Below are 26,763 nucleotides of genomic sequence, written 5' to 3' on the forward strand. Positions count from 1 at the left end.
GGGACATGTCAGGGCGCTGCCTGCGCACTGAGCGCCTGCAGCTGGTGACTCGAGCATGAAGTCGTGCCTGTGAGAGAATTCACACGCGCTCTGCAGGAAGTTCTTTCAATGGCTGTGTTTCTTTGTTAGTAGTTTCCATTTCCAGGGGGTTAACTTTTATGTTTTAACTGATACTCAAGTAATACACAAGTGTGTCTTATTGTTGGGAAACCCAAATAACTAGAATCTGAACTTGTTTTTAAAAAAGTACAGATTGCTCCCTACGTATGCAGGAAGAAAAAAAGTCTTTGGTCTAAAGAATCTTTTTGTATGACTTTTTATGAACAGCTAGCTGGCCTAGAAAAGTGTAAAGTACGCTTTATTTTGTCCAGAATTCCGCGTGTGCCTCTCTGCGTGTGCCTTACCGTGTGCAGCAGACAGACACAGCTGTGCGGCTGCTCTGTCATCTACTCTCTGCTTTACAGGTGTTGCTATTTACACGGGCATGGAGACCAAGATGGCACTGAACTACCAATCCAAGTCCCAGAAGCGGTCTGCTGTCGAAAAGTAAGCTCATATATCCCATGGATTGAATCGCATAAAGAGCCTACAGCCATACCACCCTGGTGCGCCCCATCTCATCTGAATCACGTAAAAATCCTGACTTCCACTGTCGCAAACCCCGGCAGTGGTGAAATCGTTTTCCTCTTGGTCTGATCAGCAACTCCGTGAGGTCTGACAGACGACGGTTGGGCTGATGATTTAGATCTTAGACGGACCGTCTTATTTCATGGGGCTGTGGAGGCCTTGCACCCAGCCACATGTAGACTCCCACCTGAGTGCAGACAGCTGGGCCAAGGCCAGCTGTGGACGCCATCAGGTCCTCCTGTGAAAAAGTCGAAATTACGTCGCTTTTCCTCACACCGAGGAAAGTGTGAGCAGAGCCAACAGTCTTCACTAAACAGTAAAATCCTTTTGATAATAAGTCAGGACACAGTTGGGTTTGTAAGAAAATGTGGCCCAGGTGGTGTCTTCTTTGCCTCACAAAATACACTGCGTCCCTAACCTGAGGTGGACGACTGGGTGACCACACGTGGTGAAGTGAAGAGATACTGGCTCCTTAGTGATTTGGGGGTGACGGTCGGGGCACCATTGTCTGCTGTTGGCAAGTTGACCTCCAAGTGGAATCCTGGGTCTCTGCCCACCTGTGGCTGCATCAGCTGTGAAGTTGGGCTGTCGGTTCTTATTAAGGAAGGATGCTTAGTTTCCAGATGTCTGCATTGACAAATCAGTCTCAGATACTGGAAAATCAGACCTCCTTCATAGGCTCCTAAGGACTGGCTAAGGACTCAGCAGTTTTCCTACTCAAGGCGTTCGCTCATTCCCTCCTGCCTTCCTCCAGGTTGGGAACGCACAGGCTGATGCTTCGCAGTAGAAGACGTTGGTTTCCAGGGCTTCTGTGAATTAAGAGCCTTAGACCGTGCAGAAGCCCCCTGAGCAGGGCGGCCGTGCCCTGCGCTCCTGTCCACCAGAGTTCCCTGCCCCCAGCTCTGTCCTTGTGGCCCCAAACACAGGCCAGTGGCCAGAGTGGACGCAGATGTAGACAAGCTTGCCTTTGCCGCTTGGACAGTTGGTCGGGGGGTCCCTTTGCTGTGTTGTTCCTGTCTGCTCGCAGCGTGTTCATTCCGACGTTCGACAGCCCGCTCCGGGTTCCTGGGGGAGCAGGCACCCAGTCTCCACGCCCGTCTTGTGTTTCAGATCGATGAACGTGTTCCTCGTCGTGTACCTGTGCATCCTTATCAGCAAGGCACTCATCAACACCACGCTGAAGTACGTGTGGCAGAGCGAGCCGTCCCGGGACGAGCCGTGGTACAACCGGAAGACGGAGGCGGAGAGACAGAGGAACCTGGTACAGCGGAGGCGCCCGTGGGCGGGTGCTGTGGACGCCTGGGGGCACGGGATGATGAGCTGTTGGTAGTAGACACGCTGGTGACGGTGAAAGAATCAGCTGCCCCCCCATAGGCGCTGGTTGCTCCGCCTTCTTTGGGTATTTGAATATTCGGGTCTGGAAAAGTATCAGCTTCCATCCTAAATCCATAAGGACGAACCTTAAACCTTGGGAGCGTGGCGTCTTAACCACTGGGCCACCAGTCAAGTCCCCAGTGTGTTAATTTGATTAAATCTCCTCTACTTAGGGGCTTCCCTGGTGGCTCAGATGGTGAAGCATCTGCCTGCAATGCAGGAGACCCGGGTTCGATCCCTGGGTCGGGACGATCCCCTAGAGTAGGAAATGGCCACCCACTCCAGCATTCTTGCCTGGAAAATCCCATGGTCGTAGGAGTCTGATAGGTTACAGTCCATGGGGTTGCAAAGAGTCAGACACGACTGAGCGACTTTCCTTCCACTTCCACTTTTTCTGCTTAAAATGGTGCCGTTTTCCGGCTGGGCCTACCGCATCTGCCTGAGCCATGTGCAGATCCCAGCCTGGGCCCCTGCCTCTTTCCTGAGCTCAGTCCAGCCTCCCAGGAGACTAAATGGCTCAGAAATAAGGACGAAACTAGACAGAAAAGCCGCTTATCCAGACCTAAGCTTGGTCATTTGCTGGAATCTCAGAGGAAACAGTAATCCACTGTTTGGTGTCCTCCGGGCTCTCGGCGGGAGGCCCCCACTGTCTCCAGGTGTGACTCACAGGTGGCCGTCCCCCGACCCCGCCCATCAGCAGCACAGGTGTGGGGCCGCTCCCGTCCTGGGCCAGCCTCGGCGCCCAAGTGGGCGGACAGAGGAAAGCAGGCGGCCCCCGACGCCCAGGTGGTCTTCACCTTTGGGTCTGAAGCACCTGTATTCAAAAGCAGCACTTGCTGAGCTGGGCCAGCTAAGCTGAGCTCCAGCTGTGCAGCGCTGGCGGTGACCACGCTGCGCCGTCTCAGTTCCTCAGAGCCTTCACGGACTTCCTGGCCTTCATGGTTCTCTTCAACTACATCATTCCCGTGTCCATGTACGTCACCGTGGAGTTGCAGAAGTTCCTGGGCTCCTACTTCCTCACCTGGGACGAGGACATGTTTGACGAGGAGATGGGGGAAGGGCCGCTGGTCAACACCTCGGATCTGAACGAGGAGCTGGGGCAGGTCAGTGTCTCCGGAGCTGTCTTCTCTCGCTGGCTGGTGGGGGAGCCCCTCGCACCTGCGTCCTTGGGTTTCCAGAGGCCATGTGACTCTCAGCCTGCAGCAGACGCCCTGGGTGTTCGGAGGGGGACGCTGCCATCCCTGAGCAGATACGACTTACACCCGAAAGACGGCAGCAGATTCCCCCTCCTTGTGTGACAGAGGTGGTGCTTCTGTGTCGACAGGTTAGGCAGACTCGTGACGTTCACTCACCGACACTGGCTCACCCGTGGCCTTTCTAAGTGGTGCTGATTCTGCGTTTCGGGGGCCTGGATTGGGGTGAATTGGCAGTGAGCCCTCAGCTCCCCCAGCCATCCTCTCAGGCCTCATGGCCCGAGGTCATCACTGTCAGGGTGGGCAGAGTGAGACTGAGCTTCAGTCTCTGGCATAAAGAGAGTTCAAAACCCCTCCACTGAGCTGTCCAGTCTGCCAGCTTGGGGCCTGAGCTCTGTGCTGCCTTGACCTGCTAAGTGGGTGTGATAGCCAGGACCTGCCCTGCACAGGGCACGTGGGTGGGAGCCCCGAGCAGGAGCACCGTGGAGGGGACAGAGGGTGGGGGTCCGAGCCCCTCGGGGGCAGCACTGGCAGCAGAGCCGCGTCCGCAGGTGGAGTATGTGTTCACGGACAAGACGGGCACCCTCACGGAGAACAACATGGAGTTCAAGGAGTGCTGTGTGGAGGGCCACGTGTGCGTGCCGCACGCCGTCTGCAATGGCCAGGTGCTCCCCGACGCCTCCGCCATCGACATGATCGACGCCTCCCCGGGCGCCAGTGGGCGGGTAGGTGCTCGTGCTTCCCGCCCTCGTCCTGCCCCCTCCCTTCCCACGGGCGTGTCTCAGGACACAGCAAGGGCACCTCCTGTCCCGGGGTCTGGGACTCGCAGGAAGGAAAGATGTGGGTGCAGGCATCCCCGCGGGCGTCCCCAGTGAATCCGGCCGTCTCGTTGGGGCTGGAGACCGCTCACGTCACACTGAGAGTGAGTGCGTGCTCACGCATGGACACACTCACAGGGACCCAGTCACAGGCACGGGCACACCTGTGCTCACACAAGCTGCACAGTTGTGCACACGCACGCACGTGGACACGCACACACACAGCCTGCCGCTGCAGCTCCAGGTCTCACTCCCTCAGGGAGGGGCGTTGCCCTCGTCAGCAGTCACCCCGGAGGCCCTTCCAGAAACTTGAACCTGCCGCCTCCTTGCGTCCACATCCATCTCGTCTGGCCTGGACTCCGCCGCCACCCCCAGGGGCAGAGCTAACGCTCCCCACCCCCGACGGCTGCAGGCCCGGCCGTGTTGGTTGTCGTCTTCTGTTTGGGTTCCTTCTGTCTTAAGTGGACGTGCTTAGAGCTGTGCGTTGTGCTGTGTTTCAGGAGCGGGAGGAGCTGTTTTTCCGGGCCCTCTGTCTCTGCCACACCATCCAGGTGAAGGATGACGATGAGGTGGATGGGCCCCAGAAGTCACCAGACTCGGGGAAGCGCTCTGCATACATCTCGTCCTCGCCCGACGAGGTGGCCCTGGTCGAGGGCATCCAGAGGTGCGTGTCGGGCGACTCTGGTCCTGGAGGCTGGGTGTCCTGGGCGCTGTCCACCGTCACCGTGGACGTGTCCTGGGAGCATCCTGACCAGGCCCCTGGGCCTGGGGCGTTCCGCTGGGATGGGGGCCAGGCGGCCACTGCCTCTGGGCTCAGGCCGTCCTCTGATCCCCAGGCAGTGGATGTGGCTTCCTCCTGATGTCTTAGATGGTGGTTTCCCTCCTAACTTCTGCATAAACTAGAGGCCCCTGCAAACACTCACAGACGTTTTTAAGATGCAGTCTTAGAATCCTTTATGACAAGTCTTCCTCATCCATCCTAAAAAATTGAGGTCAAGCAACTTGCAGGGTCCCACAGCATGAGAAGGGCTGGGCTGGATGCTGCAGCTCTCTCACCGCTCGCTCCTGTGAGTCCTGTCCCGCCAGCTCCTTCACGTCTCTTTACTGGGCATTGTTGCTGCCTCCTGACACGGGGCTCCACGCAAACACTTGGGAGAACACTTCTCTCCAGATGGTAATTTCATGTCATCCCGTTCTCATCGCCGATGACCCTGATTTAACTCTGAAGGTGCGGGATTCACTGCACAGCACAGGGAACTAAGCCAGAGCCTCCTAACAACTTGTAGCAGAATGTGAGCTGCGTAAAGAACCAAGTCACGCTGCTGTGCATCTGAAACTCACCATAGAGTGAGCCAGCCGCCTTCAGTTAAAAAATCACCATAGAGTGAGCCAGCCGCCTTCAGTTAAAAAATCACCATAGAGTGAGCCAGCCGCCTTCCGTTAAAAACTCACCATAGAGTGAGCCAGCCGCCTTCCGTTAAAAACTCACCATAGTGTGAGCCAGCCGCCTTCAGTTAAAAACTCACCATAGAGTGAGCCAGCCGCCTTCAGTTAAAAACTCACCACAGAGTGAGCCAGCCGCCTTCAGTTAAAAACTCACCACAGAGTGAGCCAGCCGCCTTCAGTTAAAAACTCACCATAGAGTGAGCCAGCCGCCTTCAGTTAAAAACTCACCATAGAGTGAGTCAGCCGCCTTCAGTTAAAAAATCAGCAAGGGCTCTTACCTTCCCCTTCACTGCCCTCGGAGCATGGGCATCGGACACCCCTAGTCTAATTGGAACCGTGTTTTTGTCGTGGACTAAATGCTGCATTTTTCCTGCAATTTGACAGTGATAATCAGGTGTGTGTGTTGTGTGTTCAACATACGTATTCACGCGCACCTAGGGGAGAGTTCTCAGAGCGAGTGAGATCTGTCTCTTGGAAAATGAGCGCTCAGGCAGTAAGGCACATTCAGTCGCAGGGACCGCCCCTGAGCCGCCTCTCCTCCGGCAGCAGCTCCCGCCGGGCCAGCGGGCCCTGGCCCACGGGCTGCAGCGCCTGCGCGCTGTCAGGGCTGCTGCTGCTCGAGTGTGTGTCCTCCTCCCGTGAGCTCCTTGCACCAGGAGCCGGGCCGCTTGCTCTAGCCCGTCGCTGGGCCGGTGTGGGCGGAGCTCCCGCGCCTGCCGGTGCTGGATGCACGTCAGGAGTCGAGTGCCCTGCGGCCCCGTGTTGAGCTGGGCTGTGGTTTCCTTGTCAGTAGACCGAGCGTCCGCCTGGAGATTGACAGGCTCCCAGAGTCCTAATTCTGACGTCGTAACCTCTGAAGGGCCCCCCTGATAGTAGAGACAGGGCCCACTCCCCAGACCTGCTGCCCTGCAGCGTCACCAGTAGGAAGCAGCTCATCACGTGTGAAGCGCCGAGCGGCCGTTCCCACGTCCAGTTCCCTGGGCTCGTGGAGAATTTTCTCAGACAGTGAATAAATTCAGCACTGACTTCGCCACGCAGCTTACAGTCTCCGTTTTACTAGAAGCATTTCTTCTCCAAAAGGAAAGCTTTCCCAAAGTACGAAACAGAAGTATCTGTGAGGAGGAAAGAGGTCCACATTAACCCCTGGGTTTGTCTGCCCCGCAGATTTGGTTTCACGTACCTGAGGCTGAAGGACAATTACATGGAGCTGCTGAACAGGGACAATGACGTCGAGAGGTGAGGACACCCCTGGATGGGAGGGGAATATAGCATTGTCTTCCCAGTGTTTTCTTACCGGAGAAAATACCAAATTCTCTGTACTTTTCCCATGACTCTTCCTCCCTCTTCTCGGTAACGACCCCAAGCACGTTGCCAGAACGCCCTGGGAGTCTGAGTTGGACGCTTAGGGGCGCGGTTGGGTGGTGGTGCAGCGTCCAACAGGCTTGGGTGAAGCCATGTGGTGTCCGTTTCACTGCAGGAGTTCGGGAACCTTCTAGTCCGTTCTGACACCCCGAGGCCATGCTCTGACCCCCACAAGAGGGAAGACGTAAGCCCTCCCCCTGGAGTGGTCCCGGGACCCTGTGTCCTCAGAGCCCGTTCCAGGCCGTGGAGCGTGGGGTCCTGTAGAAACACTGAGCAGGAGATGGACGGGGGGTTTCACTTTCCATATCGACCTTCGGGGACTGTCCAGTCTGAAAGTGCTGGCCCCGAGGACACATGGTGTGTCTCGATTTTGACTTGGACGATGGGTTGTCCGTCTCTCCTTGGTAATAAGCATTACTGGGCTGTCATGGAGATGGCGCAGTTGGTAAGGAATATAACCTTTGGTGACGATGATCTCAAAGAACAGGATTTCCGTTCTGGAAAAGTAGACTCCCAGGGTGTGGGGGAGGTGGTGAACCCTTGACTCCAGAAGGGGCTTCTGGGTTCTCCAGCCACGGTCAGCCGCGGCTCCTCCCCAAAGCACTTGGGGGCCTCTGGGCGCTGTGGTGTGACCCCTGGGAGGGCAGTGACCCTGCTGTCCGGCTCCTGGTCTCCAGCTGGACAGGCAGGTGAGAGCACCTCTCAGGCCATCCCCACCGCTCGGTGCGGCCGGAGATTCCTGGGCAGCCTCACGCCGTGCCCGGCTGACACCCACCCGCTGCTTCAGGGGCCGTGTCACCTGCAGGGGAGGCTGGTCGTTACCCAGATGCTGTGACTCACGGAGCCACGTGAACGTCAAAACGAGTTTTCAATCTCTCTTTCAGGTTTGAATTGCTGGAAATCTTGAGTTTCGACTCAGTAAGAAGGCGGATGAGTGTAATCGTCAAGTCTGCTACAGGTGGAAATTCCTTTCCTTTGATTTGTCAAATGGTCCCTGTGGTTGTGCTTTATTCTGATGCCTCAAGTCTGTGAGGCTCTAAGGCTTTAACCATTTGTTCTCCCTTTAAACAGAGACACATCTGCACTAGCTGTTCACCTCCAGCCCTGTTTGGGCCCCAGCATCTTAGGCTGGCTTAGTCTGGCGACCCATCCCGAGGTCAACTCCTCACCCACCCCTCAGTTTACACACAAGGCAGCCTGCGTCCTGGGTCCCCCACCCCATCCGTGCCGCAGACCCTCCCCTGGTCTGGACCGCCCACCTCAGACCCTCCCCTGGTCTGGACTCTCCCACCTCAGACCCTCCCCTGGTCTGGACTCTCCCCGCTCAGATCCCCCACTGGTCTGGACTCTCCCGCCTCAGACCCTCCCCTGGTCTGGACTCTCCCCGCTCAGACCCTCCCCTGGTCTGGACCCCCCACCTCAGACCCTCCCTTGGTCTGGACCCCCCCACCTCAGACCCTCCCCTGGTCTGGACTCTCCCACCTCAGACCCTCCGCTGGTCTGGACTCTCCCACCTCAGACCCTCCCCTGGTCTGGACTCTCCCCGCTCAGATCCCCCACTGGTCTGGACTCTCCCACCTCAGACCCTCCCTTGGTCTGGACCCCCCCACCTCAGACCCTCTTCCAGGACACCTCCCTGACCACCTGTCGGAGGCCTCCGTGGTCTCCTCAGCCTGATGGACTGTCAGCTCTCCCGTCCTTTCTGGGCTGCAGGCGTCCTGAACAGGGCGCCACACTGGGCAGCAGCGTGCCCGCCCCCGCAGTGCCGGGCGCGCGGTAGACATCGCTGGACTCGGCGTCTAACTCCATTTCCCGTGGCATCTTACCAAGAGATGTGGGATCCTACTTGCTTTTGTCTCTTGAAACTAGACCATGCCAGGCTATGTTTCTCTCTTTGGAAACCTGCCCGGCGAGCGGGCAAACGGAGACACTGCCCTGAAACTATAAACAGAGCCAGCCTGAAGGCGGCCGAGGGCGCGTGGGAGGGTTCCACGTCACCAGGGTCCTCACACTGTGTTGACCAGAAGTGCCTGCTCTGTCTCCTGAGCTGGTGGGGACGTCGAGGCGGCTGCCGAAGCCCATCTTTCAGCCGCACCCCAGGAACCAGGCTCCATGCCCTGGGGAACACGGGCAAGTTGGGGCCGGTTCTCTGACCCGCATGGCTCCCTCGCCTCCAACCGGTTGTCAGACGTGACAGCTCCACCCACGAGACTCACACCAGTGAGCACCGTGAAAGCTCAAGTACTTTATGTCGATGGTCCTGTAACACGTGGCCACGGGGCCGGCGGGACATGGGAAGCGCACTGCCCATCGTGTTTGGAGATGAGTCCCGGTCGCCTGTGCTGCCTCTGCTGCCTCTGGGCAGCGCTCGGCTTATCCAGGGTGAAGGTGTTTGGCTGCTGAGGTTCACACCATCAGGCTCCTTGTCCTGCGACTGCCCGCATACAGATGTGTAGTCTAGGAGGTGAACCGTCTCGGGGGCAGTCTGCGAGCCGGTTGTCACGCCCACCGTGGCGGGAAGCGACGCCCCCGCTGCTCACACCCCATCCTCCGCCCCGTCCGCACCCTCTCCTGGGCTGCCTGGAGCACCGTGCTCGCCCCTGGGGCTGGATGACAGCATCTGCATAAACTGCTCCACTTTGGCCATGAACAGCGTGGCCGAGCCTGGAGCAGGCGCTGGGCTGTGGAAACCGAGAGCTGTTGAAAGTCCTTTCCTCGAGGAGGTTTCCTGGGGCACCTCTCGGGGCTTCATGGGAGAGGCCGGGCCGTTGGAACCCACGGTGGCAGCAGTTAATCCACAGAGACACTGACTGTTTAATCAAAGAAAGTGTGAAAGTGAAAGTGTTAGTCACTCAGTTGTGTTTGACTCTTTGTGACCCCCCAGTGGACTGCAGCCCACCAAGCTCCTCTGTCCATGGAATTCTCCAGGCAAGAGTACCGGAGTGGGTTGCCATTCCCTTCTCCATTAATTAAGGAAGTTGTTCTCTAAGCAGTGATTCCTCCCCGGCGTTGACACCAGCCGCACAGAGTGACAGCCTCCTGGGCAGGACGGAGACGAGAGCCCCTGCGGCCCGGAGCTCAGCGACCCGCCCTGGAAGCCGCTGCAGCCACGGGCGCTGCCCGACCCCAGGTGCCCACCTAGTCAGTCACAGCCGTGTGCGGGTACTGCTCTGGAGGCGTCACTTCTCAGTCCTTTACAAGACCGGAGCAGCAGGAGCTGAAGCCGCTGCCCAGTGCTGTCTTCTCTGGCCCTTACGTGTCGCCTTGCACTCTGGACGTTCTCTGTCTGCTTGACCACAGCTTTAGGCTAAACGCATCTCACACTCCAGCGGGTACAGAGGGAAGACAGATCAGGACGGTGGGAAATCTCAGTCATTCACAAGCCATTACCATGAGCCCTCTGGGATTTTTTAGGACAAAGAATTACTGTTCAAGACTGCATCACTATGCAGAGTTGGCTGCACCACAGAACTTGTTCTGTGTCATGTGACATGTGAGCATTGCATGGAAACCACAGCTGGTGCCCGCGTGGATTCCGTGCCAGGCTGCCGGGCGCACGACCAGGAGTCCTGGGTCAAGGGCCAAGAGTGTGCAGGCTTCTCCTCGGCGTTCAAGATTTCTGTCTGAAGACAAATTCGGAAGAGACCCAGGTTCCAGAGACAAGCCCCTCGGTGTTTACACAAGCAGAGCTGTGTGCTTTGCAGGCCAAGAGATTCCTTGTAAAAGAGGAGCCCGGTGCCAGCAACCTGTGGGTCGGCGTGGATGCCGTGTGCCCTTCATCCCAACCTGCCTAAGGGAGAGCCTTCCATCTCGAGGGGGGAGGAGCCTGCCCCCCAGCACTGACATGTGAAGTGACTGGGGCAGCAGGTGGGGGGTGGGGTAGTATCATAGATTCTTCTTGTAACTCTTGTGCACGCAGAGGATGGTCCGACGGTCACGTCCGGTGCCCCAGCAGCTCACTGCCCATTTGGGGTTGGCCACACCCTTGCGTCTTTACGCCCAACCCCCAGCCCGGTCCTGCGGTGGTTCATCCCTCACTCGCATCCTTGCCAGGGAGCTGGTGGAAGTGACGGGAGGAAGGCTGCCCGGAGCCAGTGTCCTTGTTTCCGACTTCCCTGAGACGCTGGGGTTGTTGGAATAAGAGGAGGCTTTGTGGGGGCGGGAGTCCGTGGCTTTGACTTTCTCCCGAGTTCACAGGTCAACTGGTCCGTCCACATTTCTGCAACAGCCTCGGCACTACTGCCCCTGGTTTTGTTTTTAATGAAAGCATCGTTTGAAAGGTATCTTCCCCATAGCGTGAGTCGATGAAAGTCTTCTCACCTTGTTTTCTAGGAGAAATTTACCTGTTTTGCAAAGGAGCAGATTCTTCCATATTTCCCCGAGTGACAGAAGGCAAAGTGGACCAGATCCAATCCAGAGTGGAGCGCAACGCAGTGGTGAGACGCAGGGGAGTTGGGGGGGTTCTTGTGCCTCTTCTCCCGTGGCGGGGGGTGGGGGTGGGTGGGCGGCAAGAGGGAGCCGCGTACCCTCCAGCGGGGCACCGCCCCCCGCAGCCTTCTGTTGGCGTTTGGTGGCTGGAGGGGCGTGCGTTGCGTCCAGAATGACAAGCACAGTGTGATGCTGTTGGAGAGGGAGCTCCGTCCCGAGGATTTCTAGGGACTGGCACTTTCTGTTGCAACTTGACCTGTTCGTTTTCTCCCACATTTCACCTGAAGCGAGTACTCAGTCTGTTCTTAGGCCCTCAGAGGTTTGTCTCAGGACCACTGGTTGAACAAGTGTTCTCTCCCTGTGGGACGGCCTTGGCATCCCTGTAAAAAGTCGTGCGGCCACACACGCAGGCGCTCCCTTTTGGGCTCCCAGGTCTGTCGTGTTGGCCTCTGTCTGTCTTTACGCTGAGACCACACTGTTTTGGTTACTTATCTCTTTCCCGTGACTTTGGAGATCAGGACACGTGAGTGCATCTTTCAGCCTTGTTCTTCTTTTACAAGATTGTTGGTTATTCTGAGTCCCTTGAGATTCCACGTGAATTTTAGGGTGGGTTTTCCCATTCCCTCAGAATGCCATTGGGATTCTGATCAGGGTTGCACAGAATCTGTAGTTCATGCTGGATAGTATTGTCATCATGAGAATATCGTCTTGGAATTCATAAACACAGGACACCTTCCGCCTGCTTAGGTCTCCCGTGACGTCTTTCAGCAACGTATTGTAGTTTTCGGTCTACGAATCCTTCACCCACCTCCATGGTTTAGCTCATTCTTAGGTATTTTTTTCTTTTTGATGCTATTGTAAATGGGTTGTTTTCTCAGTTTCCTTTCTAGATTGTTTTCTTTTGGATAGTTGGTGTACAGAACATGCAGCTGTTTTTGTTGCTGACTTTGTATTCTGCACCTTTACCGAACTCGTCCATCACTAGTTCCAGCGTGTTTGTGTGTGAAATCCTTTGAGTTTTCTACGTATAAAATCCTATCACCATTTCCTCCTTTCCAACTTGGATGCCTTTTTTCCTTGCCTGTTTGCTCTGGTTGAGGCTGCCAGTGCCTCGTTGAGTAGGAATGGGGAGCCAGTCATCCTTACCTTGTCCCTGACCTCAGGGGGAATAACTGTCACCTCTCCTGACTGAGTGTGACGCTGGCTGAGCTTCCGTGTGTGACTTTAATCAGGTTGAGGAAGTTCCTTCCTGCCTAGTTTACTGAGTGGTTTAATCAGGAGAAGGGGACGACAGAGGACGAGATGGTTGGCTGACATTACCAGTCATCAGTGGACATGAGTTTGAGCAAACTCTGGAGATAGTGAAGGACAGGGAAGCCTGGTGTGCTGCAGTCCATGGGGTCACAGAGAGCTGGACATGACTGAGCGACTGAAAAATAACAAAAATCATGCAAAGGGGTTGGGGTTTGTCAGATGCTGGAGTTTGTTTTTGTTTTTTTGCATCTGTTGAGTTCATCATACGAGACTTTCCTCCTTTACTCTATTTGTGTCTATATGACATTGATTCTCGTGTGTTGAGTCAGCCTTGCATTCCTGGGATAAACCCCGCTTGGCCGTGTAGATCATCATTTGGATACACTGTTGGATTCAGTTTACCGAGATTCTGTTGAAGGCCTTTGCACCTTTGTTTATAGGAGATAGTGACTATCTTTCCTTGTAATGTGGTTGTCTGGCTTGTGGATCAGTGTTGTTTTATATACAGTGTCAGGTTTTTAGTAGTATCAGTACTTAGCAGGAGGAGGAGAGAAGAGCATTTCTGCTCCGTGTTTCCATGTGGGGAAGCCCCATGTCTGCTTTGACAAACAAGGTTCCGTTTATTCCTAACGCTTCTGCTGACCGTCCACTCCATCCGCATTCTGGGACAGCTCGGATTACTTCCTCTTACCTTTATTACTAAAGTCTTACCTTCGATGGCCTGGTTTGTGTTGTGTATTCCCATGCTCACTAGTCTGACTGAACACTTCACAGTCGCTCGGTCGGTCGTGCCTGCGTGTGTTCAATGCGCACACGAGTGGCTCAGCCGCAGATGACCGGTGCTGTGGGTGGGGGTCTCTGGTTCTCCGCTTTGTCGCTGGAGAGCGGATGTTGGGAAAGCTTCCGGGAGTGACCCTCGGGCCCACAGTCAGTGCTGCTGTGTGAGCTCCAGGAGTGACCCTCGGGCCCGCGGTCAACACTGCTGTGTGAGCTTCCGGGAGTGACCCTCGGGCCCGCGGTCAGCGCTGCTGTGTGAGCTTCCGGGAGTGACCCTCGGGCCCATGGTCAGCGCTGCTGTGTGAGCTCCAGGAGTGACCCTCGGGCCCGCGGTCAACACTGCTGTGTGAGCTTCCGGGAGTGACCCTCGGGCCCGCGGTCAGCGCTGCTGTGTGAGCTTCCGGGAGTGACCCTCGGGCCCATGGTCAGCGCTGCTGTGTGAGCTTCCGGGAGTGACCCTCGGGCCCATGGTCAGTGCTGTTGTGTGAGCTCCAGGAGTGACCCTCGGGCTCGTGGTCAGCGCTGCTGTGTGAGCTTCCGGGAGTGACCCTCGGGCCCGCGGTCAGCACTGCTGTGTGAGCTTCCGGGAGTGACCCTCGGGCCCATGGTCAGCGCTGCTGTGTGAGCTCCAGGAGTGACCCTCGGGCCCGCGGTCAACACTGCTGTGTGAGCTTCCGGGAGTGACCCTCGGGCCCGCGGTCAGCGCTGCTGTGTGAGCTTCCGGGAGTGACCCTCGGGCCCATGGTCAGCGCTGCTGTGTGAGCTTCCGGGAGTGACCCTCGGGCCCATGGTCAGTGCTGTTGTGTGAGCTCCAGGAGTGACCCTCGGGCTCGTGGTCAGCGCTGCTGTGTGAGCTCCAGGAGTGACCCTCGGGCTCACGGTCAGCGCTGCTGTGTGAGCTCCAGGAGTGACCCTCGGGCCCACAGTCAGCACTGCTGTGTGTCTGGCAGGAGGGGCTCCGGACCCTGTGTGTGGCCTATAAGACACTCATCCCGGAAGAGTACGAAGGCATCCGCGAGCTGCTGCAGGACGCCAAGGTGGCGCTTCAGGACCGAGACAAGAAATTAGCAGAAGCCTACGAGCAAATAGAGACAGATCTGGTCCTGCTCGGCGCCACAGCTGTGGAGGATCGGTAAAGACGCACCATGCTTGTTCTCAGAAACCGGGATAGTGTGAAGGGGGAGCGGGGGCTGCCCAGGGTCGGGGGTGGGGGCATCGTCTGCCTGGGCAGGCTCTCCAGTTGCCCTGGGTGACAGCGCGCTGGGCTTACGGGTCAGGCCTGGGTGATCCCTGACTCTCCACCAGTAAGAGGCCTGTGAGTCGCATTTTGCCAGGAGAGACCAGGAGCGCCAGCACTTCACTCCTGGTTTCGGACAGTCAGGGTACAGGGCTGCTTTTCCGTTCTTCTTTAGAATGGAATCAGTAACTGATTCTCTTCCTAAATGAGTCCCTAGCTCTTTCCAAATACAAGTGTAAACACTTTAGACCTTAACAGTTTTGTCATGACTCACTGAAGAAATTCAAAATAATGAAGTAGAAGATTGCAAAAACTCACCATAATAGCTGCTCAGATTACCAGCTACAGATTTTCAAGATTCTGCACAGGAAGGACTGACCTGTCCCGACTCTGCACAAGGGACAGGAAAGAGCCCTCTGTCCACTGTGTTGTCTGAAGAACACAGTGAAAGGAACAGATTATAGTTTATTTTGAAGAAAAGAGAAAAAAAATACCACAACTTAAAAGCATGGGACAGGAACTTGAGATTACTGAGCTTCTGTTTCCCAGCGCGTTTGAAAGTGTTTGTTTATTTAATGCTCACTTATCTTTGTTGCGCTGGGGCCTGGTGGCTGCACGCGAGGGCCTTCTCTGGTTGCAGCGAGTGGCGGCTGCTCTCGTCGCCGTGCGTGGTTTTACTCCAGTGGCTTCTCTCGTTGCCGAGCACAGACTCTGGTGCAGGGCCTTCAGCGGTCGCGGCTCCCGGGCTCTAGAGCACGGCCTTAGCCATGGCGCACGGCTTTAGTTGCTCCACGGCATGTGGAATCTTCCCAGACTAGGGATTGAACTGGTGTCCCCTGCGTTGCAAGGGGAGTCTTAACCACTGGACCACCAGGGAAGCCCCTCAGTTTAAAGGTCTTGGAGGTCTACATTGGTCCAGGATTTAGATCCTGGTCTCAAAACCTCCGTTTTTCCTGGGGGTCGGCATTCCCCGGGTCCTCGGTCTCAGCAGACAGTTGGCCGACAGCCTGGTTTTGTTCTTATTTTAAGTCCTGACGCCTCTGCTCCTGGAAGCACGTCTTGGCACAGAGCAGCTGCGGTCACGGACAGCTTGGTGACTGGTCGTGTGTGAGGATGAGGAGGGTGTTCAGAAGGGGCCTGCTTGTCTGGGGAGGGAGGACTGGTCTTTGGAGGAAGTAGGGGGGAGGGGGAGGCTCTCATGGGCGGAGGGGGAGGCTCTCATGGGCAGAGGGACCCTCGCCAGCCGAGGGCCTCACAGGTGCTGTGGGAGCTGTTGGCCTCGGTGGGGAGCTGGGACCTCAGGACATTGAGAGTGGACCCCCGGGACGCGTGAGCGGGTGGCTTTGAAGTGGTTCTGTTTAACCTTTGCAGATCCCTTTGAACCTCATTTACTTTTTCCTAAAACAATGATGAAATCACAGATTTTTTTGTGTGTCTAGAATAGTAGGAAGTTTCCGCCAGGTTCTACCCAGATCATCGCAGTTAGAATCCTTTCCTTTCCTTCCTCTCCGCGCTGGACAGACAGGACACACCCCTGATACACGCATGTCAGCAGCCAGGCCTCTAAGACCTAGAAGACAGGGCAGCCCTCCCCTCCCCACCCCCCAGCCCCCGCCATGAGGCAGGCGTGGCTGTGATGCCAGACTGCCATGGGTGGCAGGACAGCCTCACCAAGGTCAAGAGGGCTGTTTATCCTCATACACGTCCTGTGAACTCTGCAAGCTTTGCGTTCTCCACGTGTAGAACAGGGTCATCACACAGTCCTCCTCCCTTGAGGTTTTGGCAAAGGCAAGACGTGTCAGGCAAGTGCTTCCTGCAGCATCTGACTCTGAGGGAGCCTGTGACGCCAGTCAGCCAGTCCCAGGCCACGGCTGGCATCCTCCTGTTTCACGTTCTTTAGGCGAACCTGGGCTCCAATTGGATAGGAGGCAAAATTAGGACATTTTATGCACAAAGAAAAGGGGGGTGCATGTCACCTCTTTGCCAGGCCCCGTTTTCCCTGGTCCTGACTTCCCGGTTGGTGTTGGTGAGGGGTCTCCTTATAATTGCCCCAAATCTCTGAGCAGCAAGTCCTGCTAGACAGAAAGCCATGTGCTCAGCAAATGCCATTTAGCTCCTGAATACCCGTCCCCGTGGATTATCTGACGTCCCCGTGGTATCAGGAAGCGTTTTGTTGTAAAAAGCTAAGTGAAAAGTGAAAGTCAAAGTGTTGGTCGCTCAGTCACGTCCAATTCTTTGCAACCCCATGGGCTGTAGCCAGGCTCCTCTGTCCATGGGATTCTCCAGACAAAAATACCCGAGTGGGCAGCCATTTCCTTCTCCAGGGGATCTTCCTGACCCAGGGGTTGAACCTGGGGTGTTGCAGTTGGATTCTTTACCATCTGAGCCACCTGGGAATAGCTCCAGGTCCTTTACAGTAAATCACAGGTCAGCACCAGGGTGCCTTTTAACTTGGGGGTGAAAATCAAGACAGGGTAGCAGACCCCAAGTCCTTGGACTTCTCCAGCTTGGTTTGCTTGGTTTGCTGATGAGGGTGTGTTGTGCCCCCCCGCCCAGGCTGCAGGAGAAGGCGGCCGACACCATCGAGGCGCTGCAGAAGGCGGGCATCAAGGTGTGGGTGCTCACGGGCGACAAGATGGAGACAGCGGCCGCCACCTGCTACGCCTGCAAGCTCTTCCGCAGGAACACGCAGCTGCTCGAGGTCACCACCAAGCGGCTGGAGGAGCAGAGCCTGCACGACGTGCTCTTCGAGCTGAGCAAGACGGTGCTGCGCTCCAGCGCCAGCCTCACCCGGGACAACTTCTCAGGGTAGGCGGGCGTCCAGGGCGTTTGCAGAGGCAGGGTGGCCTCCACGGGCAGGGCAGTGGCCTGCCCTCGCTTGTGCAGACACAGTTCTGTCCTCTGGGCCCTGACAGTGTCCTGCAGTCGAGATCCTGACCAGAGCCTTGTCTTTTTAGCAACTGTGATGTGTCTTTTGCGTAGAGGGTGTGTGTGCGCGTGCGCCCATGCTCACTGGCAGACCGCTGATAGAGGATACAGAGAGGCTTGATTCATTGACTTACACACTCTCGGGTGTGAGGCGATGCCCACCTATTTCTGTGATACCTGGGGGCCGTGCTGTGGATTCCTCGGAGCCTCTGCCAGAGTGGGTGTGGGGGGACAATGACACATGGTCGTTTGTCAAGTGAGAAAAAATAGTCAATACACAAGAGTTGTTTTTTCCAAGAATGTTCAGCAATTTATTCACATTTTATCAACATTGTCCTTGCTGGTCTTAGATGCACAATCTGAGATTAGAGTTCATTTGAACTTAAATTTTCATTAACTTAGGAAAAGCAAATGGGGCTCTCTAATCATATACGAATTTAAAATTATTCATTCATAAATAGTACAAAGCTATTTCCCTTTACCTGGTCTGCAGATTTCCTTTTGGGGCTTAGAGATGTTTCTTGTAATTTTGAAACCCAGCAAAGAGAAGTATCATGACCATGTTCTTCCCAAGACAGGCAGAGTAGCAAGGAGTTACCAGCTGTGGCCGTCAGGACTGTGGGGCTGAGTTGTCTGGGGGTCGGGAGAAAAGGCCGACCTCTCCGGATGGCGGGATGGATGCTCTCCTGCTGTTGCACTCGACCTGCCCAGGAATCCACAGTTGTAACTGTTGTTTGCTTTGCCTAGTGAAATGAGAACATTAAGTTCACACATAATGTTAAAATGTAGTCAAAGGTCTTGCAGCCACGAGTCTAGACTGTCTTATTATTGACAAAAGAAGAAAATCCACTTTCTTAATCCTTGTTCCTGAATTTGTAGCATTGATAGGTATCCCCTAGAGTAGCTCAGAGAAGGCAATGGCACCCCACTCCAGTACTCTTGCCTGGAAAATCCCATGGACGGAGGAGCCCGGTGGGCTGCAGTCCATGGGGTCGCTAAGAGTCAGACGTGACTGAGCGACTTCACTTTTACTTTTCACTTCCGTGCATTGGAGAAGGAAATGGCAACCCACTCCAGTGTTCTTGCCTGGAGAACCCAGGGACGGCAGAGCCTGGTGGGCTGCCTTCTCTAGGGTCGCACAGAGTCGGATACACTGAAGCGACTTAGCAGCAGCAGCAGCAGAGTAGCTAGTCTCCTTGAATCTCTCTGACTTGGTTACTGAGAAATGTCTCTGGCTTCTGTGATCTGACAGACTCTCAGCCGACATGCAGGACTACGGTTTAATCATCGACGGAGCCGCGCTGTCCTTGATCATGAAGCCTCGGGAGGACGGGAGCTCCAGTAACTACCGCGAGTTGTTCCTGGACATCTGCCGGAACTGCAGCGCTGTGCTTTGCTGCCGCATGGCCCCGCTGCAGAAGGCCCAGGTGTGCTGGGGGCGGGGCCGCAGGAGGCCCTTGCGTGCTGGGGGCGGGGCCGCAGGAGGCCCAGGCGTGCTGGGGGCGGGGCCGCAGGAGGCCCAGGCGTGCTGGGGGCGGGGCCGCAGGAGGCCCAGGCGTGCTGGGGGCGGGGCCGCAGGAGGCCCAGGCGTGCTGGGGGCGGGGCCGCAGGAGGCCCAGGCGTGCTGGGGGCGGGGCCGCAGGAGGCCCAGGCGTGCTGGGGGCGGGGCCGCAGGAGGCCCAGGCGTGCCTGGGAGCTGCATCGACCTTATGTAGTGACGTCCGGAAGGGAACAGAGTGCTGTTTTGTCTTCTCATGTTACCTTTGGGGTTAAGTGACTTGTCAAACTTTTATACCAATTAGTGTTTCAGTCTTGAATAAAGAAGACAAGCCATAGTTTTTCCCTCATCCTCCTGTCTTGCATCATGGAACATTATACTTATGCACATAAATAGGAAAAAAAAAAAGACTGTAAAGAAACAGACTAAAAATTTGGAAATTATTCATTGCATTGAGCTATCAGATTTGGTTTTGCACACATGACAAATTTGAAAATTGAAAGAACAGCTTATTTTAAAAAATAGATACTTGGTACAAGGCAGCTTGGCAGAGCGCCACCTTCTAACGGAGTGCATCCTTCACACACTGCCCCACCCGAATTTAAATCTGAATCCCCGAAATTTGCGTGAGTGGGGCATCCCCTGAAAATGGCTCCGTGGGTTTCTTGTCTCTGTCCTCAGCCTCCCGCTCAGCCTGCTCCTCTCATCCCCCTGCGTTCATTTCTTAGCTGCTTATGCTTAAGTATGTTTTGCTTTTGACATGAAAAAGACTTTATCCTGTATGGATAAAATGTACTGAATATAATAAATAATTCAGTTTAAGCACTTAATTGTTTCATCGTCCTTGACTAACTTTGACGTCTTTGTCATTTCTTCCTGGTTAGTGGATGACCTTTGCAAAAATAAAACAGATGAGAAAGTCTGCATTCACTTCTTTTCCAGATTGTTAAGTTAATCAAGCTTTCAAAGGAGCACCCGATCACCTTGGCGATTGGTGACGGAGCGAATGATGTCAGCATGATCCTGGAGGCCCACGTGGGCATCGGTAAGCCCCTGGGCTCTGCCCCCTGCTTCTCGCAGTGACCGGGGTTTGTCCCTCAGTTGGACCAGGGGGGACACAGACCAGGCAGGACTGTAGGATTCAGACACGCGTTTAGGGCGCGCCTGTGATACAGAGCGTTCGGGGCTGGAAGCCCACAGCAGCAGCTCAGCCTAACCCTGCTTTGCCCGTCCCCGCGCCCCCCTGCGAGGGGCAGAGGAGGGCTGATGTGGCGCATGTGCTCCCTTCCTGCAGGCGTCATTGGGAAGGAAGGTCGTCAGGCTGCAAGGAACAGCGACTACGCGATACCCAAGTTTAAGCATTTAAAGAAGATGCTGCTGGTTCATGGGCATTTTTACTATATTCGAATATCCGAGCTTGTGCAATACTTCTTTTATAAGGTAGGAAAGTAGGCTGTCCTACCTGTCTGCTCCTCTCACCATCTCGGGGCAGGTAATGGGTTGGGTGGAAGGCTGGCTGGCCGTGATGCCCCAAGGCTACAGGGGTGACTTGTCCCCGAGTAGAAGGAAGGGCTCCATGGGAGGATTCCCGGGAGGAGGCGCCTAGCCCTCTTCTCTCAGAACTGAACGTAGCACCACCGAGAGCCACACTGTCACAGGTCGAGGAGGGGCCTTGAACGAGTTCCTCCTTCATAGTGCAGTTTGATTCCTCGCTGTCCACTGACACCCAGGGTGCCTCCTCATTTCTCTGTTAGGAGTTCCCCTTTGCTCTGACCTTGGGGAGACTGGCCTGGTCCCGGCTGCACCATGGGGGCCCCTGAAGTGAGAGGGGAGTTTTAGAGTCGTTGCCCTTCTTGGAGGATAAGGGGCGCTTTGCCCGGGGTGGAGTGTGTCATGGGACAGCCTCTCAAGGACCTGGTGACGCCCTGACACTGCACCCTTGAACTAACAGGCATGTGGCTTGTCTTTCAGAACGTCTGCTTCATTTTCCCTCAGTTTTTATACCAGTTCTTCTGTGGGTTTTCACAGCAGGTGAGTCGTCAGGCCTGAGGTTGAGCTCCCCTGAGCCTCACCCACTGTCCCCGAGTGTGGCTGTGGTGGGTGGAGGGTGGACGGCGGGTGTGCAGGCCAGGTGACCCCCATCCCACCACTGACCTGTTTTCACCCGAAGCAGCCAGACCAGAGAAAACTGAGGCTTGAAGATGGAGATCAAACTGCAGGCTTGATGCAACTTTTTGTTGCCACAAGTTTGTAGTGGGGTCAGCCACTGGGACTGGGTGGGGTCAGCCGTTCATCCTGACCAGTCGACCTCACGATGCTTTGAACAACGTCCTGGCCCCTCGGTCTCTGTAGAAGAGTGGCACTGTGTGCATTTGAGAATTCTCCAGTTTGTCGGCCTCTCCAGAGGAAAAATACATGTGCATATTTAAACAAATTCCCCGAAAACCTCATCAAGGTGCCAGGCTCTGGTCTCACACGCTTCTCGGCCCCGCAGACGCTGTACGACACTGCCTACCTGACGCTCTACAACATCAGCTTCACCTCCCTCCCCATCCTGCTCTACAGCCTGATGGAGCAGCACGTCGCCATGGACACGCTCAAGAGGGACCCTGCCCTCTACAGGTACCGCGAGCTCCGTGCCGCAGATGCCAGAAGGACGGGGCAGCCTGCAGATCACCCCGGGCTGAAGTCCTTAAAGACCAGAAACAAAAAAACAAAACCCCAGACCATCCAGTTAGCTGACACACGTGCCTCCCCAGAAGGTTCTTCACTTCACACGGGAAGCAGTGTGGCTTAAGTGAATGTTCTCCAAAGTCAAACAGAGAGGATTCACGCTGCATTTGAAATGTACACATTCAGCCAGTTTGTGTTTCCCTGTGATCCTTGTGAAAGAGCTTGGGATGACGGTGTCTACCCCCGTGACCCCGGTGGATCCTGGCAGAGTCACGTGGGTTCCACCCAGGGAGAAAGAAAGTTAACAGAGCTGATCCAGGGTGCTCTTTTCTGCTGAGAAGTATCTCTTATAACAAGGAAAAGACGCTTCTGCTGTTTTAGAACTGCACCCCAGCGTCTCCGGCCGCGCCAGTGTGCTGCCGTTGTGCTTTTTACATTAGACGTGTTATTTCCAGAACACGTTAGGTGCACGTGTGGTTGTAAGGGCTTCCCAGGGGGTGCGGTTGGTAAAGAATCTGCCTGCAGAGCAGGAGACCAGGGTTCCATCCCCAAGCTGGAAGATCCCCTGGAGGAGGGCATGGCAACCCACCCAGTGTTCTGGCCTGGAGAATCCCACGGACAGAGGCACCTGATGGGCTGCAGTCAGGGCGTCGCACAGAGTTGGACGTGACTGAGCGACTGAACACGTGGCTGTAAGGAAGAGTAGAGAGGCTCCCTGGGGGTTTTGTCTGGAGCCCCCGTGGGGCACAGGACAGGGTTGCGCTTGGGTCCCGACACCCCACCCGCCCCTCGCGCGCGCTGCCCCGGTGTCGCCAGTCCTGTTCCTGTGCACGTGTGTGGCCCTCCACCCACACCCCTTGCCAGCCCCGTGGCCTTCGCCAGAGAGGTCGGCCATTACATGAGATCTGGGAGTGTTGCTGTCCTAGGTCATCCCTGCAGGCGACAGAAGAGCAAGCCTGGATCGTCCCGTGCATCTGGCCATACGGGAGGAAGTCTAGGGAATAGGGGAACACAGCCCGTTTCAGACGCACTCCCTGGGGAGTCCTGCAGCTCCTCCTCCCGAGCTGAGCTGACAGGTGCAGGGAGTCACTGGTGGGTGCCAGGGTGCCTCACGCCCTGTGTCCTTACTTCCGGAAGCAGGAGTGTGGCCCCCACCCTCTTTCTGCCCGTGGCGGTCTCCCAGTCCACTTTGAGGAATAAAACGTTCAGATAGGAATTGTCCAGGAAGGTCCCTGAGTAGCACAGCTTCAAGCAGGAATTGTCCAGGAAGGCCCCTGGGTAGCACAGCGCTGTGTCTAAAAAGCAGTTTGCCTCTGCTGCCAGGGCCCTCAAGCGAGTGTCTGCTGGCCGCTCCCCCGTGTCAGCTGGGACGTTCCCGTCAGCCCTCACGGTCATTCCATGCTCAGTGCTCCAACACAGTGGTTTCAGCCAGGAGAGCTGCGTGCTGCGAGCTGCCCCAGGCTCTCCCGGGGCCAGGTGTGGTCTTGAGAGCAGTGGCAGGCGGTGTGTCCAGCAGCCGCAGAGTGTGACGTGTGGCCTGGGGGTGTGCAGACCTCAGGCCCACCTGCACCCCTTGGGCTCCGCGGGCTCACAGCGTGTGCCGATCAGCGGGTGGGTGGGGACGAGTCTGCCGAGAGCGGGACAGATGGGCGGGGATAGGGGGTCCCCTGGGCTCGCGGCGGTGCTGGTCAGCGGGCGGGTGGAATTGTGGTCTGCCGAGAGCAGGACAGACGAGTGGGGACCGGGAGGCCTGTGTGCGGGGCCAGGCTGCCGAGGCCCCCCGCCGGAGCTTGGCCGAGTAGGTGTTGGGCCTCATTCTCCTGCCGCCCCCCGGCCCCTGGCTCTGCCGTCCCGAGGCCCTCAGTGGGTCAGGGGCCCCGGGACGCGGCGAGGCGCCGGGTGGGCGCATCCGTGTGGGCGCCTCACACGTCCCCACCTCTTGCTCCCTCAGGGACATCGCCAAGAACGCGCTCCTCCGCTGGCGCGCGTTCATCTACTGGACGCTCTTGGGCTTGTTCAACGCGCTGGTGTTCTTCTTCGGTGCTTACTTCATGTTTGAAAACACGACTGTGACCAGCAACGGGCAGGTGTGTGTGGGGCTGGGCCGCGGCGACGGGGCTGCAGGGTCTGGGGGTGAAGCGCGGGATGGCCCATGGGTCGGCGTCTGGGTGTCCGCTGCAGATGGGGCGGACCCGATGGCGGGGCTCTGCCGACTTCAGGGACACCCTCTCGGGGTGGGCGGGGTCCAGCTTTTATAGCTTGTATTTCACCGTCAGTTATTTATCTCGGGGTCCAACTCAGTCATCAGGACGTGGTTTATTTAATTTGGGGAATAATTTGGTATTTAACCCACTTTAGCGTTTGCTCACGTCCTTAGCTTACGTTCTGTTTCCTTAGCGATGGGCAGCTTACGGTGTAGTTTCTGATAGACACTCAGCTCTCTGGGTGTTTGCATAATCTCTGGGGGTTGTTTTATTTGTGTCTCGCTTTTTTTTCTGCCGCGGCTTCCTTCCCACTCTCAGATAATGACCAGCAACACACATATGGTAAGACGTCTGTGGGTGTGTCTTCTGTGTTTCTGGAGTGCGTTCCGAATAAAATATTTCTCGAAAATATTTTCCAGCGTGACCCCGTCTGTGTGCTTTGTCAGTAGAGATGCCTTTAGCCCGTCCCCCACATCTGTGGGAGCAAGGTCGGCCCGGAGACCGTGTGTGTCCACCTGGGTCACGTCTCCCTGGATTTCCGTGCCGGATCGCCCGCCGTGTCAGCAATGTTTTCTGATCTGTGTGCTCTTCCCTTGCCCTAAATAAGTAGGAAGGCACACAGGCGGGTGCGGCTGGGGCGGGATGGGGCTGGGGGAGTGCTCTGAACATGGCCGACCCCTTGCTGCCTGGAGAGTCGGGAGGCTGCGGCCCCGGGCATCCTGCTTCCAGTCCAGTGTCCCGGGGTCAACGAAACAGAAGGGGGCTTTGAGCAGAGGTCCCCTGCTCATCCTGCTGGACGGGGCGCCTCTCTCTGCCGTCTCTTCCTCTGTGTGTTTGGCCTGAAGTTCTGAGTCTTGCTGTGTGTCCTGGGCAACTTGTTTGCCCATCAATTTCTCTGTTCCTTTTTTCTCGTGGCTGAAAAGGGCTGTTGTCTCTCATTGTAACTTAAACCAGCGTTTACTAAATTGAGGGTTTTTCAGAGCTTTACTGCACTTTTCTGAAATCTTCCCATTTTTAGAGCCTTCGTCCTCCGGGTTTAGCTGAGTGGTTCTCGGGTGCCGCCAGCGATGGTGGGGCTGGCTCGTGCTGTCTCTGGTTCTTTGTGTCTTCACGGAGCTCTCCCTGGGGCCGCACTGAGCACGCACCCGTGTGCATCTTGCAGAGCTCAGGCTCCGTGTCCCGAGCACCGAGGTCCCGGTTCCGGGCATCACCCTCGCCCCCTGCAGTCGCTCCTCCCGCTGGACGGTTTCCTGGAGTTAAAGTCGAGCAGGCGGATGCTCAGGCAGACGCAGGGCGATGGCAGGGGTTTAGAGCAAGCCCGGATGCGTGTTTAGTCCATGAGGCTGCCGAGGAGCGCGGCTCTCACGTCAGCAGATGACGTGGTCAGCCCCACCCCGCAAGCCCACAGACGGTGTGTGTGTGGGCAGGACGCACACCCTGGGCATGGACGCAGGTCGCTGGGCAGCCTCGAGCGCAGACCTGGGCGGGGGCCGCGTGTCGTCCGGAGGTACCGGCCCGGATGGTTTTGAGGTCCTTCCTGTGAGCCAGGGCTCCTGCTGGTCCCTGTCTCTCTGCCCCTCGCTCCCGAGGGTGCGCTGAGCCACTCCAGCCTCCAGAGGGTCTTTCCTGAGATTCTCAGGCACCTTTCACCTCAGCCTGCAGCTGGGTGCCTTTGCTCAGCTGATCTTGGACAGAAGTGTTGGTTAGAACCTGGAACGATGACAGGAAGGGAGCCGGAGGTAGAGAGGACCCCAGTCTGTGGGGACCCCGAGCTCTGAGGCCCCAGGGGACAGAACCCGCACCAGTCACGCACCGCCTGTCATGGGAGACGCTCCTGAGACGCCCAGTGATATCAGCAAGCAGCCGGCAGGACAGTCCTGCAAAGCGAAGTGCTGGACGTGGGCCTTTGTCCACCGCTGGGCCTTGGATCCCTCGTGCTCAGGGAACCGTGAGCAACCTAAAGACTCAGAGGCATGAGAGCGAGACCAGTGCTAAGTGGCGCGAGGCCCACGGGGCCCAGGGCGGACCTTTGTCCCCAGGAGTGCAGAGGCCAGGAGAGTGGAGGCCCGGGCTGAGTGCGCACGTTGTCTGTGGTTGGACTCTGGACCCAGAGGCGGCTTCTTGTTCCAGACTGCTGATTCTTAGACGACTCCTGTGCGTCGGCGGGTGGGAGGGTTGGATCGCTCACAGAACTGAGAACATGTTACCAGCTGGTTCTGTATCATTCAAACCAAGCTGCGAACAGAGCTGTGAGTCCAGTGCAGCCCCGGGCGGCCGGTGCTCCGTGACGGCAGCTGCCCTTCCAAGGAGGCCGCGTCTTGCTGGTGGGACGGTGCCACCGCCCTGCCCTAGTGACGGTCAGGAGGCGACCGCTGAGACCCCTTTCGACTCAGGAATGTTCGTGGACCTATCGAAAGGACGATAAAATCGGTGATGACCTTTGAAACAGAGAAATTCAAGTTTGGAGTATTTTCCTCACAGACAAGAGCCATGCTATTTTGCAGATGAGAATAGAAGACAGTGATTTTATTGTAGTTGAGCAGTGGGACACTCCCGGGTGGATGGTTGAAAGTTTAGGATGAGTAGTAATAGCAGCCAGAAGTTCCAAGAGCCGGCCTAGGACCCCTGTCTGGCAGGCTGAGCACAGGGCCGCCCGAGGCTCCACAAGGGTCCGAGTTGGCACGTGGAGCGGGCACGATAGACGGTCCTGTGGTGTGATAGACGTTGCTGCAGCTGCAACCTTCAGGAAACACAGGACGTGTTGTCATGGAATCGTCTTATACATAAAAACTGATCAGTCTGGGCCTTAGAGCGTCTATGAGCAGGAAAATTTCCTGTAGAGTACTCAGTCTCAGGAAAAAGAGCGTGAAGAGGAGGGATTAAACCAGGACCTGGGTGTGGGGCGGCGGGGCCAGAGCTGCACCTCCTCGCCCTCCCACGCGGC

The 26,763-nt window shown here is 56.5% G+C and overlaps 1 protein-coding gene across 5 annotated transcripts in view; it reads left to right on the plus strand.

The window, feature by feature from the left end:
* Nucleotides 1-26,763, plus strand: part of ATP11A (ATPase phospholipid transporting 11A) — a 104,703-nt gene that overhangs the window by 64,903 nt on the left and 13,037 nt on the right. For all 5 annotated transcript variants that reach the window (XM_027558013.1, XM_027558018.1, XM_027558015.1 and 2 more), the window contains exons 10-25: nt 465-546; nt 1,738-1,888; nt 2,907-3,104; nt 3,746-3,919; nt 4,513-4,676; nt 6,623-6,694; nt 7,705-7,778; nt 11,153-11,256; nt 14,230-14,411; nt 17,073-17,324; nt 18,697-18,871; nt 19,885-19,987; nt 20,237-20,382; nt 20,914-20,973; nt 21,437-21,564; nt 23,567-23,702. In XM_027558013.1, the coding sequence (XP_027413814.1) occupies nt 465-546; nt 1,738-1,888; nt 2,907-3,104; nt 3,746-3,919; nt 4,513-4,676; nt 6,623-6,694; nt 7,705-7,778; nt 11,153-11,256; nt 14,230-14,411; nt 17,073-17,324; nt 18,697-18,871; nt 19,885-19,987; nt 20,237-20,382; nt 20,914-20,973; nt 21,437-21,564; nt 23,567-23,702 (2,201 nt within the window). The remainder of the gene's footprint in view (nt 1-464; nt 547-1,737; nt 1,889-2,906; nt 3,105-3,745; nt 3,920-4,512; nt 4,677-6,622; nt 6,695-7,704; nt 7,779-11,152; nt 11,257-14,229; nt 14,412-17,072; nt 17,325-18,696; nt 18,872-19,884; nt 19,988-20,236; nt 20,383-20,913; nt 20,974-21,436; nt 21,565-23,566; nt 23,703-26,763) is intronic.

The sequence above is a fragment of the Bos indicus x Bos taurus genome, chromosome 12 (genome assembly GCF_003369695.1).
Source record: "Bos indicus x Bos taurus breed Angus x Brahman F1 hybrid chromosome 12, Bos_hybrid_MaternalHap_v2.0, whole genome shotgun sequence".
In the NCBI taxonomy this organism is placed as follows: Eukaryota; Metazoa; Chordata; class Mammalia; order Artiodactyla; family Bovidae; genus Bos; species Bos indicus x Bos taurus.